We start from the raw sequence: 10,556 nt of genomic DNA on the forward strand, positions 1-10,556 counted from the left end.
AGTTGTCTGACCTTGATCATCTTGTCATCCAACACGAGGCCACGTCTTCATACGCGGTCGACCAACATTGCATGTCCATGGAGGCAGATGGGGTGTACAAGCTGGCTATCCTTGGAGGTGGTCCTGCTGGCATTGGTATCCTCGTCCGCGCCGCACGGCTCGGCCTCCTGCCACAGCTCCTACAACCTCCCGACAATGCTACGCGAGGTGTGGCGCTTATCCACGGCGGACCTGTGGAGACGCTTGGCGTGGGCAACCTCGGCGACTACATCATCAACTCGAACACGTATGCCAAGAGTTTGGTCACGAGTATATTGGAGGAAAAGCCAGAACTCGACCCACCAGAGTCGGTGCAAGGCACGTTTCTCGCGAACCTGGCGACGCATGCCACAGCCACACGTCTCATGGATGCCGGGAATACTACTATTGCACTGGCAGAGCTCGGCAAGTTTCTAGGAGCGGTCGGCCAAGAGGCTCGTTTGGAAATGCTCAAGTACACGGCGTCGTCCACTTGCTACGTCAACACGACCGCGTTGCGCGTCGAACGCATCGTCGCGACAGCTCCTTCCGTCGACGGATCATCGGTGGAGCCAAAAACTTCCCATGTTTGCAAGATCACGATTCAACCCGCGGGGGGCACTGCCACGTGCATCTTTGCTGAGAGCGTGGTCCTGGCGATGGGCGGAAAGCAAAGCTTGCCCACGACCGACTTGAGTGCGTCGCAGTTGGCCAAAACGTGGCTAAGCGATGCCGTGCTTCGCGAGCCTGGTCGGGGGATGCTGGCGAGCGCGCTGGCCGCGGCCCCGCAGAAGAAGGTGTGCATAGTCGGCGGGTCACACAGTGCGTTCTCGGTGGCGTGGACGTTGCTTCAGAAACCCACCCAAAAAGACAAGACGATATCATTTGCAGCCAAAGACATAACGATCCTCCACCGCGCGCCCGTTCGATGTTACTACGCAACCAAGAAAGAGGCCGAGGCCGACGGCGTCGTCGTCGACAAACTTGACAAGTGCGGCAGTGTCAACACGTTTACTGGCCTCCGCGAAGACGCCAAGGCGCTCTTTCAAGCCATTGAAGCTGGCAAAGAGACCCGCGTGCGGCTCTTCCACGTGAGAAAGCAAAGCGCGCCGGTGCAAACGCAGGCGCTGGACGCAGCCACAGCCATCGTGTGGTGTTGTGGCTATGGCACCAACATGGTACAACACGTCAAGATATGGCGGTGAACACTAACGCATTGGATCTGAATGGAGTAGATACCCTTGGTCCATGGAGATGGCACGCCGTTGGAAGTGAGCCACAGCCGCGGCGGGGCGGTCGAAATCGACTTGCACGGGCGGCTCGTGCGCGCAGAGACCCATGCGCCCATCGACTACCTCTTTGGCATTGGTGTTGGGTTCAGTTTGCGAGCCGCGTTTGACGAAATGCGCACGGAAACCAGAGCCGACGGAGTGACCGTGTACCATCGGCGGGGTCGGCAACTTCTTCGTCATTGATATCCAATGCCTGCATTCTAACGGTGCGACGTAGGGGCCACGTTGATCCTTGCCTCTGTGTTTGGCACCGTACCGGTCTACGGGCACGACTGCGTCACGTTTGAGCAAATGGTGGAAAAGTGTGAACGGAGACGCAAAAAGGACGACAAGACTGTCACGTCCCCCAGCGCAGCGTCGCATCATCGGGATGCCGCTTCACTCCAACGGTATGAATTGTATTCAGGCTAAAGTGTCTTGTGGATTCGATAAGTGAGCACAAACTCGACCACGCGTAGGTTGGCCACCGCCAAACAAATTTCATTGGACCGCACCACGCCACCATCCCCCGCTGCCCCTGCCCAAACCTCCCCCGCACCCCCGTCCAAGCTCAAAGTGGTCGGTTCCTTCTCGAATGAAGTCTCCCTCCAAACTAACCATTGGGGGGTTTACCATTGGATAGCCCGTGTCCACTGCATCCACAACTTGTCATGGTGCCACGATTGTGGTGACGGTGCCACTGATTGTAGCCCCCGGTACTGTCAAGAAGGGAGCTACGGGAAACGGCCTCAGCGCCACCAAGAGCAAGCACATCACTTCGTCCCCTTCGCGACAGACGAGCCTGACGCGACGCAGCAGCTTTGGAGAAGTGCGACGGCACACGAGCCATTCAAATCTGAGAATAGACCCAACTGCTGCCCCTTTCTCGTCATCAGTGCCCCAAGCCCCAACGACGCCATCGAAAGATGGGAGCATCGTGGTGTCGGCGCGGAGCTGTGGCAAACCTGCCGCTCGGTCTGTGGCCGGCGGAGCTAAGGATGCCATTCAAAGCATCCGATCGGGTACAGGCCAAAACTAGCAGTAGGACGTACGGTGGGCTTGACCGCGGTTGTTATGGTTGGTAGTGCGCCGCACTCCACGCAATCAAGATGAGTCACCTCCCGTGGTCAATGTAGAACCAGCACCTCCAGTGGCAGCCGTGCCTTGATAGTAGCGCTTCGATATCACGACTTATAACATCGTGTATGTATTCACGTCGTCGATGCAATAGTACCTAGTATAATAATGGTATTGACATTTGCACGAGAAGTTTCTCGTAGAAAACTGCTGTGTTGTGTTTGCTACTGAAGACATTATGATGGTCATGCGAAGAAGATATACTACGTAGTCGGTCCCGCAGGATGTATATACAGTAGTACGGGTACAGCTAAGTCCTTTTGAGGGTTTTTTGTCTATTGCAATGGAAAAAATAGACGAATCTAATAAACCTGTACTACGTTTTGGGTACCACGTGGTGCTGCAATGTCAAAATCGCGTCGATCTGGTTGGCTTCGGCGTCGTACCCAAGGTTGACAAACGACTTCCTCGCACTTTCGTACGCGGTCACGGTCGCTTGCGTCGGTGGTTGTTTTGACGACAGGTTCAACTTGTGGAGTTGCCGAAAGGTCGCGATGGCGCTGGCGTGGTCGTTGGTGAGCGAGTACGCCGTCACGAGCGCTTCAAGCTGCGCCGGCGTGAGTTCGTTCCGTGTCCCAAGTCGTTTAGCCACGTACACGACAAACGCGTGCCCTTCGACGTCGTCGGGGCCGACGCGACGCGCGCAGTTCTTGAGCATGGAGCGCCACTGCTGCGGCTTCACAACATGGGGCGGACACAGCGGGTCAGTAAGCATGAGGCGAAGGAGTCGCCACTTCTTGGCGCCTTCGGCCATATTGAGCGCCTTCCACCACCATAAGTGCGTGTCCAGGCTGAGCAGCTCCTTGCGACTGGCGAGAAATGTCCACAGGTCCACTTCGTGCATGGTCATGGTCCGTGTTACTTTGTGCAGCACCGTCATGGCTTCCTTGTCGCTTCGAAAGATGAGACGGAGGGATGGCGGACAGGCTGCCAACACCGCCATTAAGTCGGCGTCCAGGTCGCGGCTAGCGTAGTAAAATGCCACCCGACCGGCGATCGTCGACGCTTTCAGGTGATGCTTTTGCGCATGCGCGTTCTGGAGCATGTCCATCGCTTTGTTGCTGCGGCCCGAGCTTATGAGGGCCTCCACGAACGGTCCGCTGATATAATCCACGCTCTTGGCCCTGTATCACACACACACATAAAACACAATGGCCAACACTATATTGATAACGTGAGGATTGCCGTTTTGAAGCCAACCCGATATGCAATGACCGCACATAACGGTCACACTTGCCATCGACAGTAGAAAAAAGGTCGTTTGGTTACCGATAGGGAAGGCGCCCAAAGTCTTCGTACACGGTTACCGCCATGTCAAAGTCGTGGATGTACACGGCGGCCTCCATGACGCTGCCAAACAGTTCCGGCGACGTCGGCGGGATGTTTTCAAACGTTTGCATCTTCTCATACAAGTCCAAGATCAAATCGGCGCAGTCCGACGCGTAGCTTTGGTCGACGTCGGCGCGAATCGCCGACGCGAGGCCCTAGCTCTCGTCAGTTGGAGCCATGCAGAAGACTAGCGCAGCCTACCAACATGGCGCGGGCATAGTCAACTTCACGCAGCTTGATGCCGTGGATGTCTACGTCGTCCAGGATGGCCATGATTTCCTTGGCGTCGTTCAGCGTGCTGAAGATGTGCAGCGCCTCCCGGTAGGCGTAGAGCCCCCGCGGGTACTTGCGGGCACACATCGTACGCCACGCGCTGGCGGCGACGTCGAATTGGGTCGTCCGGACCAAAGCGCTGAGGTAGTTGGCGTTCATGCTCTCGGTAGGGAAGATGGAGAGAGACGTCGATAGGTCGTACGCGCGCAGGACGCGGCTGAACTGGCGGTTGAAGGTGAGTACGCCGAGGATGAAGGACATGGTTTGGCGCTTTGGCATGACCAGGCTGGACGCCGTCGCCATCTCGTGCAAGTTGTCGAACAACAAGAGCGCGGCGTCCGTGGCGCGGTGTTGGACCAGCAGCGCCATCGCTTCGCTCTCAACTTGGGCCGTCATTTCGGCGTTATAGAGGACTTGAGAAGAGGAGAGGGGTGGCGGGGCCGTGGTTGCCTTCGACTGGCGCTTGATTCTATGGTGGCCACCTGCTTGCAATGCACTGGCCAGTGGCTGATACCATTTCGCCACTTCCTGCACCACTGCCGCGAACTCCCCGCGATTACAGAGGTCCCGCATGTGGTTCTTGGTGTGTGCCAATGCAGCCATTTCCGTGGCATCGAGCTTGTGCGGCGGCCGTGACGGCGGCGACGAAGCCGGTGTGGTTTGGAAAGAAGGGGATTGAGTGGACGCGGGAAGGTCTCGCGACGTCGAGTAGGTTGCTGTGAATGGATGGCGGTTCCATCTGCCAACAGGACGAAATAGTCGAGTTGTGGATGCAGTTCGACTGAGACGTACTGCCGATACGGCCACACGACGGCAACACAGCGACGACAGCACCATGCACAACTTCAAAATGCTATCTATACCCACACCAATTGTTTGTGGAAGTGCGATGTTCGGAGGTCCTTTTAAAAAGGCTCAAACGTTTTAAAACGTATTTGAAATGTTCAGATCCTTTAAAAAAGGACTCGAACGCTTTAAAAAGCATTTGAAACGTTCATCGAAGTCTCCCATTGGTAGTAAAAAAGGGTAAAACCAATCAGCCAATCACACGAGTTGTCGAACTGGCGGTTGGCCTTATTTGGCAAATCCCCTACGGATGAGCCACTCGGCGATCGAGCAACTGGCGGCCACAACCACCCCTCGCCGCGCAGATCCGAAGCGACGAGGATGTCTTCTCCGCCGACACCATGAGATCCGCTACGCCGTCATCATCACCGATCGTGCCCCCATGACTAACGAGCCTGAAGTCGTTCATTGCCTCTTCTGCATGCATTTTGGGCGCGAGGTGTTGAGTAGCGTCGTGCGCACACGCAAGCCGATGAAGAAGGTCAAGACGTTCAAGGCACCGTTCCGTGTGGATCACTTCACGCAGCACCACAAGATCCATCACCTCGAGCGATGGGAGTACTATTGCAGCGTCACCGACGACGAGAAAAAGGTGTACTTCTCGTCGGATCCGTTCGCGTCCGACGAGGTCATGATCGATTTGCCACTGGAGCGACTAGAACGTACCCGGGGGCCTTATAAAGTGGCGCCCAAGTTCATTTCATCTAAGGCGGCATCGGATCCGGCGAAAGATGCGCGGATTACGACACCAGCGTCCGCAAAATTGGACGAGTCGGCTGTACAATACCCCCAACAGTCAATACCAGGTCGGTTTGACAAGGCCGAAGTGGAACAAATATTCATGTACACCCAGCAGCGGCAGCAAGCAGACCTGGAAATCGCACGGAAGAACCTCGAGCTCAAGCAGATCGAAGTCATCAGCTCGTCGATGATGGCGCGACAAAAGATGCTGGATGCGGGCATCTCGCAGGAACACGTCGACCGGTTGATTCCGTTCCCCGACGGCATGGGAACGCAGTCTGTGTCGTTATAAGTCGAAATAAGTTGCCTTGATTTGCGTCGGTCAGAATGTGGTTACATGTGATCTGGACCAGCGAGTTCCATGATGTCCAAGGCTCTCGATTTCACAATCGTGACATTTCATTGGCTGGTGGTCATTTTTCCCATTCTACGTAGCCAATCAGTGACAAGCAATTTCAGATGACCGAAGTGTCGACCAGTCGTCGAATAGTGATGGGGGGGGCGTTCCTGGAGAACGAGGTCTGGTGGCCTATGTTGTTGGTTGGTACTGCTGTGGTAGGCAGCCACACGTTCTGGGCCATGGCAGACCCAAACGGGGGCGCACACGTAGTACGTCATGGTGATGTTACGTTGTACTAGTACACAAGCACACGTGAGGACACGTCTGTGGCGGCCCTGCCGCATCTAGGGCGTATCTGGGGCAATCCTGCGTTTGGTATACGTGGGCTAACATGAAGGAAACGTAGACACCATAGATGCCAGTTGACTGAACATGATTGCGTGCATTGTCGTGGTGATCATGCTTGAGATAATCTTACCGAATACCGACAGACAAAACTTCATTTACACTCGATTTACTCTCTTTTCGAAGCGGCCGACAGAACGTCATATAAGCGGCTGTCCACAGCCCTCTACGCCGCTTTCGCGGGTCTGCTGCAGTTGCGACGTCACTCTTGCTCAAGATTGTACGTATCCTACCGTTATGATTGGTCTACATCGCACCAATCAAACCTCGAATAACATTTCATCGCAAAAAATTAGCGGCAATTTTTGCAACTTCGTGAGTAAAAGGGCCAACCTTTTGAGGATATAACGTGATGGTCGCCATAATGGACAACTCAACAGACTCGGCGGAGGAGCCAAACGGCGTGATCTGGGCGCTCCTGGAGGACGAGATCTGGTGGCCTGTGTTGATGCTAGGCAGCCACCCGCTCTGGAGCATGACAGACCCAAACGGGCCGACGGTGTACCAGTTTGGGACGCACGCGTAGTACGTCATTGTGTGCTTGTCCTCGATGGGGCCACGGTGATGTTACTTTGTACTAGTACACAAGCACACGTGATGACACGTCAGTGGCGCTTGAGCACTCGAAATGTCTCCACGGACAACCAGTCCTCGCAGCTTCAACCGACAAAGTGCTAAACAGGTTTGCTGTTGCCGTGGCGGAAGCCAACGTAAACACTTGTTCATATCCATTCGAGGCGACTCATGTAGCTCATGGTCAGGAGTTTTGCATTGCATTTACGCACGCGTCAGCTCCGCCACCAAGCTCGAAACCGACGACTTTGCCGGTGTTGGTCGAATCGAAAAGTGTGGGCGACGCCACTCCACCGGCCGTCGAGCCCGACATGGCCGACATTGCGTTACACGAAATGTGTTTGCAACACTACTGGGATTGTTTCCTCTCCAGTCCCAGTAACGAGTCCGTCGCAGCGTTTTCGTCAAGGTTGGACGCGACAATCGCCACATTGATCGCGGTCGTCATCTTCGTGTCGAAGAATCCATTGCGAAAACTCCCATCCACGACCATGCAAACAATCCACCGCACCCTTTGGCGAATGGACCTGCCATGACGTGGAGGTGATGACGCGGCTGCCGGACAAGAGTGTTGTGGACGGCTGCTTTCGCGTGTTGATGTGGTCGTTGCAAAGTGTGATGACACCTCGATTAGAACCCCAAACCGCAAAGCAGTGGGTTCACTTGATCAAAACCATCCCTGATGGTATCCTTGCGTCGACTCGCACGACGTGGACTTGGCGAAGCACTTTTTCATGTCCAATTTCCTATATGCGGGAAAGTCGTCGAGTTCTCGATGGGGAAGAGGACGAAACACATGCAGACACTGCGACTATTCAACAACCGGCTCTACGAAACCTACGAGGACGAAGCGCTGTATCGCATTCACCTGGCTTGGCCAATTCTATTGCCAAGGGTTACAGCTCCTGCGCAACCACACAGTCCAAACCTGTCAAGCCAGGAGGAATCTCGAACAGTGGCTGCTGCTTCCAGCTGGGATGACGTGGCACCACCTGCGGCAGGTTCGCACGATGGTACAAACGACAGCATGAGGACACCAGAACGAGACCCCAGTATGGACATCATCACACCACCAACGCCGCGACCCACGTCGGAATGTACAGTGTCGCATTCAACAATGGGTTCATTGGGGCAGTCGAGCCAATCAGCAACCACTTCAGCTTGGCCACGTAGCCCAAAGCTGCAAAGTCAGTGGCCAGTGGATGACGTGGTGTCACCTGCGACGACTTCAACGCCAATGAAACGAGCTCGCGATGATACGACCAACACAACAGAGGAGCAACAACGATGGAACCCGAAAATCCGTCGCCCAACACCGACCGCGGAGGAATACACGGTGGATTTTACGGCTGGCCAGTTGGGGCTCGTCTTGCAAACGCGTCCAAGTGGTGTCCTCGTCGGCACTGTGCTGCCAAACTCTCAAGCCTCCCGCGCGGCGGTTATCAAGAAAGGGGACGTGTTGATTAAAGTTCGGGGAATTGCAATTAAATCCAAGATCGAAATCGTCGAGCGCTTCGTGGGATCCACGGTTCGTCCATTACATATCACGTTTCGACGGGAACTTGCAGAATAAGACTGAATATTGGTGTGGTGGATGCTAAATTAAATGAACTTGTTGTCTCCTCGATGAGAATCGAAGTATCTGTACTACTCGTGAGCGCGTAGCATGTACACTGTACATATGATCAAACACATCAATCATTACGCCGCACTGCAGGCTAGCATGTCCATGCAACCAAAACTGGCATCGATGGATGGCCTGGAGGCTGCGGGAAATGATAAACTTTTCGATCCTCAAACGATATGGTAAGTGGACTGCAAGTAACGTATAAAAATATGACATTTAAATGTTTAGCCCGAGTCTGGATGACATAGAAAATTTTATGCCGAATAATATTCTGATAGGGAATTCCCTTTTTAGGTAAATATTTTCAAAATGTTCTGATGCGACCTTTGGATACCATGCGGAATGAGAACTACTCCAGTATTGATAGAATACTGATTCTGTATCATGTTGGTAAAAAAGGTCAGCAATAGGTGAAACTTTTTTATTAATATGTCAATTTATGTATGTCATACTTGTATTTGGTAGCCAAACACGCAAAAGTCGTCCTTTGAAAAGTTGAAAATCTCAAAACATTTCTGAAAAGTTGCAAAAAGAGCTCTGACATTTTTTGTGCCACCCAGAGTGGCCCTAAAAAATTACTACTAGTATATTGTGCTTTCGAGTGAAATTTCGTGTTGTGCCGTGGTTTCTCGTTGGAATTTAAATCGATTTGATTGGCTACTTCAGATGAGCTCAAAATTATTAACCAATCAAAACCTTCTCAATGAAATTCAACCAATCAGATCGGTTGTGGATCGGTTTGATCGGCGCGATTCGATTGCACCCCCTCCCCAAATTTGTATCAAATCGACAATACTAATAATAGTAACATACTATTAATAGTAACATACTAGTATCAATGTATTAACTTGCTACTATAAATTATAGCTCAAGATGACAATTATTGTCAATAATTGCCATCTTTACGCTACATTTGAAATTTTCACCAAAATGCTGGCTTTAATGTGCTGCTTCGTGGCTCAGAGATCACTGATCAATGCAAGAACATGGTAGCGTGTACAACAACATCGATACTGCGTAATGAAGTGTCATGGACGGTGCTACGATGCTTATTGCAGGATATAATCACACTCAAAGTAAGCTATATTTCAGTTTTTGGCATGTTTGAGGTCACTTCACGCATGCTGAATAATTGCAATCGCCGCACACCATATCTAGTTATGTAGCCTGCAACCATGTCTTCAGTTTTCAAATTAAATGTAACACGCCCAGATATGCCGTTGCTGCGCAATTCAACGACAAAGTCAAGTACTTTCTGGATAATCATAATTGTCACAAATTATGACAAAAGTTATTAATAACTTGATGCTATATTTCGATGTTATCTTTTTAAATTATGACATACTTATTTTATATTAAAAATACGTAACGGTATTCTCGTCGAATGCATTAATAGTGGATACGTTTCCAAAAAGCATCGTAACTGGCGGCCAAAATTTGAAGTCCATACTACGTATACATCTTGAACAGCGGAATTTACTGTGAATAACAACGTCGCCTTGCACCAAAACTCGTCTCCTTCGTCCAGATAGTTAGGGCATCCCCAATGGTGCGACGGTAAACGTTATTTTACCGTTTTTGGGGTCAAATATGCAGTTTTGGCAATATCTACCGGAAACGGCATATTTTTACCGCGAGACGGCAAATCGGCCATTTTTACCGTTTTGTGACCACCCGACGGTAAAATACCGGAGCCAATCATAAACCACAAACCAGGATATTTCCACCAATAAAACGCATGTATTTGAGCATGGACATTTCCATACCAATACTGACACTGCTGGAATGGCTCTCAACGGGTGGGGTGCGAACTTCACCACTGACGAGGACTGCCAGCTAGTTTGTTCGTGGTTGAACATATCCCAAGATGAGTCTAAAGGGAGCGGGCATAAGGCCGAGCAGTTTTGGGCCCGCGTGGGGCCGACTATTGCACCTATTGCGATCCGGACTGCCATCGCACAGTACGATCCGTAGCTACTTGGTGGAGCAACATACT

The 10,556-nt window shown here is 52.2% G+C and overlaps 5 protein-coding genes across 6 annotated transcripts; 4 read left to right on the plus strand and 1 right to left on the minus strand.

The window, feature by feature from the left end:
• Window positions 1-4: 4 nt before the first annotated feature.
• H257_04006 lies at window positions 5-2,573 on the plus strand. 2 transcript variants are annotated; one of them, XM_009828359.1, is made up of 6 exons: window positions 5-1,196; window positions 1,254-1,470; window positions 1,528-1,699; window positions 1,769-1,868; window positions 1,933-2,311; window positions 2,375-2,573. In XM_009828359.1, exons 1-6 carry the CDS (start codon window positions 72-74, stop codon window positions 2,455-2,457), a joined length of 2,076 nt encoding a protein of 691 aa, XP_009826661.1. In that variant the 5' UTR covers window positions 5-71; the 3' UTR covers window positions 2,458-2,573. The 2 variants fall into 2 exon arrangements, with proteins under 2 accessions (XP_009826661.1, XP_009826662.1); XM_009828360.1 differs by having other exon boundaries at window positions 1,933-2,573.
• Window positions 2,574-2,638: 65 nt separating this feature from the next.
• H257_04007 (hypothetical protein) lies at window positions 2,639-4,903 on the minus strand. Its single transcript, XM_009828361.1, has 3 exons — window positions 3,957-4,903; window positions 3,696-3,910; window positions 2,639-3,550 (listed from the first exon to the last, which is right to left on the minus strand). The coding sequence occupies exons 1-3, from the start codon at window positions 4,863-4,865 to the stop codon at window positions 2,743-2,745; spliced, it is 1,932 nt and encodes a 643-aa protein (XP_009826663.1). The 5' UTR covers window positions 4,866-4,903; the 3' UTR covers window positions 2,639-2,742.
• A 215-nt stretch (window positions 4,904-5,118) lies between these two features.
• H257_04008 (hypothetical protein) lies at window positions 5,119-5,943 on the plus strand. Its single transcript, XM_009828362.1, has one exon. The coding sequence runs from the start codon at window positions 5,125-5,127 to the stop codon at window positions 5,905-5,907; it is 783 nt and encodes a 260-aa protein (XP_009826664.1). The 5' UTR covers window positions 5,119-5,124; the 3' UTR covers window positions 5,908-5,943.
• A 781-nt stretch (window positions 5,944-6,724) lies between these two features.
• On the plus strand, window positions 6,725-7,663 carry H257_04009 (hypothetical protein; the record flags this gene model as incomplete). Its single annotated transcript, XM_009828363.1, has 3 exons — window positions 6,725-6,885; window positions 6,950-7,070; window positions 7,122-7,663. The coding sequence occupies 3 exons, from the start codon at window positions 6,725-6,727 to the stop codon at window positions 7,467-7,469; spliced, it is 630 nt and encodes a 209-aa protein (XP_009826665.1). The 3' UTR covers window positions 7,470-7,663.
• Window positions 7,664-7,708: 45 nt separating this feature from the next.
• Window positions 7,709-8,527, plus strand: H257_04010 (hypothetical protein; the record flags this gene model as incomplete). Its single annotated transcript, XM_009828364.1, has 2 exons — window positions 7,709-8,022; window positions 8,107-8,527. 2 exons carry the CDS (start codon window positions 7,709-7,711, stop codon window positions 8,504-8,506), a joined length of 714 nt encoding a protein of 237 aa, XP_009826666.1. The 3' UTR covers window positions 8,507-8,527.
• Window positions 8,528-10,556: the final 2,029 nt, after the last annotated feature.

The sequence above is a fragment of the Aphanomyces astaci genome, assembly GCF_000520075.1.
Source record: "Aphanomyces astaci strain APO3 unplaced genomic scaffold supercont1.7, whole genome shotgun sequence".
NCBI lineage: Eukaryota > Oomycota > Saprolegniomycetes > Saprolegniales > Verrucalvaceae > Aphanomyces > Aphanomyces astaci.